This window comes from Austrofundulus limnaeus, unplaced genomic scaffold, assembly GCF_001266775.1.
Source record: "Austrofundulus limnaeus strain Quisiro unplaced genomic scaffold, Austrofundulus_limnaeus-1.0 Scaffold46, whole genome shotgun sequence".
Lineage (NCBI taxonomy): Eukaryota > Metazoa > Chordata > Actinopteri > Cyprinodontiformes > Rivulidae > Austrofundulus > Austrofundulus limnaeus.
Genome location: NW_013952448.1, coordinates 2,104,443 through 2,106,741, shown reverse-complemented (window position 1 = coordinate 2,106,741; position 2,299 = coordinate 2,104,443). Strand labels below are relative to the sequence as shown.

The 2,299-nt window shown below is 35.4% G+C and overlaps 1 protein-coding gene across 6 annotated transcripts in view; it reads left to right on the top strand.

Moving 5' to 3' along the window:
- Positions 1-2,293, top strand: part of LOC106517250 (poly [ADP-ribose] polymerase 6) — a 30,165-nt gene extending 27,872 nt beyond the window's left edge. For all 6 annotated transcript variants that reach the window (XM_014007990.1, XM_014007985.1, XM_014007989.1 and 3 more), the window contains one exon: positions 503-2,293. In XM_014007990.1, coding sequence (XP_013863444.1) covers positions 503-605 — 103 coding nt within the window. In that variant the 3' untranslated portion in view covers positions 606-2,293. The remainder of the gene's footprint in view (positions 1-502) is intronic.
- Positions 2,294-2,299: the final 6 nt, after the last annotated feature.

Here is a 2,299-nt window from a genome sequence, read left to right as displayed (position 1 = left end):
GGGGGGAGGACAAGGGAGGATGATTCAACGACTCAACCACTAGATGTCGCTGAAAACAACAAATTCTACACACTGTGCCTTTAAAAAATGTTAAATMACGTTGAATTAAGTTACTTTTATTGTCACACCCAAAAATGTAGTGTTGATTATTAACTACCTGCTACAGGGCGTATGATAAAGATATTTGAATATAAATTGTAGAACATGCTGGTATTTGTTGCTCTTCATCACTCACTCAGCTGTGATACTTATATTTGACTGAATAAGATTTTATTGCAACATTGTTGAAGACATTTAGCAGACACTGCATTTTCAAAAAGATTTTTTTGTTTTCTTCATGGTATTGTCCTAATTTTATGATGAAATAGAAATAAATACATTTGTTTTTCAACAAAAATGATTTATTTTTTGCAACATGCAAAACTAAGAAATTACAAATAAACAAGACAAATCCTTCTAACTCCATCCATTTGACAGATAAAACCTTCTCTGTGTATTTCAGGTATGAGGATGGTCAAGTAGGAGATGCCAACATCAACACCCAGGAGCCTAAGGTGCAGAAGGAGATAATGCGAGTGATTGGGACGCAGATCTACTCCAGCTAATGGACGTTTACCAGCAGATGCTGGAGGCTCACAGGCAGGCAGACAGTTGAAGCGAATGTTTGGGCGAGCTGTCCTCAGGCTGGGCACTGAAGGATAAGGGAGCTCTGGAGCACGTCACTATCAATATGCTTTTTTAATCTGGTCTTCCAGATTTTTTTTTCTCCTCTATGCCCTGTATTTCTTTCCTCTTAATTGCTACGCATCACATGTTGATTTAACTCTCAGTTAGGTTCTTTTCATGATTTAAATCCGCCTTTCTCATTTCATGGATTTTTCAACAATTAGGTGAGCCACCAGAGCTGCTTTCCACAATCATGTACACAAACGTCTGGGTTGCCTTTACTTTTACTCTTTTTGCTGTATGTTTACTTTCACTGCTTCTGTGAATTAATTTGTCTTTTTCCCCCTTTTTTAAATAAGTAGTCAAAAACATAATCATTCAGATTGATATTAGGTAACATAAACTTTAGTTATTATGTTGTGTTTGAAAATATTATCTTGCATCTATTTATTTGATGACATGAATTAAGGTTTGTAACATGCATAAGCATTACTCCTTATGTTTTTGAACTTGGACACTGATTTACTCAGAGTCTAGAAAGGTTTGGCTGGAGCTCGATTTATTTGTTACAAACAGTATATAAACTTTGCATTAAAAAAAGATCCCTGCTATTATAATAAAAACAAACAAACTTGCCATTTAGGGATTGGAACAGTACTGATCAATGATGCCCCGCAAATTAAAAAAAAAAAAAGGCAGCTGGACTTTTATTCTGTAGTTAAAGTCATCTAGCTTCCTAACCAGGGAGGTTTCTCAGTTGAAAAGAACTGGYGAGGTTGAGTTCCAAGCTTTTAAACAGCATGAGCAACTCTGGTATAAAACCTAGACTCACATMCAGATTAAACTCACACCTCCTACAATGGAGGGTCTTTAGGGCCTTAGTTAGCCTGGCTCAGAAGAGAGATGCTTTGGTCAAAGCATTAGCAAATATTTTTGCTCTTCTGTCTTTTTAATCATAACCTGTTGTGTCAAAAGGCTGCTGCTACAACCAGATCCTGCTGAGAATTAACACCCAAATCAAATAGTTTAGGAGTCTTTGCAATTATAGTAAATAAACACATATAAAACTTGTCTTTATTAGCTAAAGCTCTTTAATTTTTTTTCTTTGCACAACAGCTTTACTTTATGAACCAACAAAACTTGTCTAGAAAGTATGACAGTTAAAATATCAGGATGAACAAGTAGCTGTCAGATTTAAAAACCATATCCTTGGACTTAATTAGATTTCAAAAAAGGATTGGTTGCAGTCTTAGTCTGCCATGTTCCATTTCTTATTTATTTTTTAAGTTGTAATTTCTCATATTTAAATCTATTCTTGAATAGCTCATTTAAAAAATATTTTCTCTGTGTCTGACGTACACTCAGCACCGGATCTACAATCTAAAATCCACTGTATAGAAAATTGTGGACAATTTTCCCAAGATATTTACAGGCAGCATCAAGTTTGGGTGAGCTCACAATCCTTTCAGTTTAATGGATTCTGGTTTCACAGAGGTGAAACTCTCTGGTTTCATCTGTGAGACAACCGGCATTGTATAGCAAGTTTATCAGTCATGTACTGTATGTATGTGCATGTGTGTATGTGTGTGATGTGTGTTTGTATGTATGTATGTATGTATGTATGTGTGTGTGT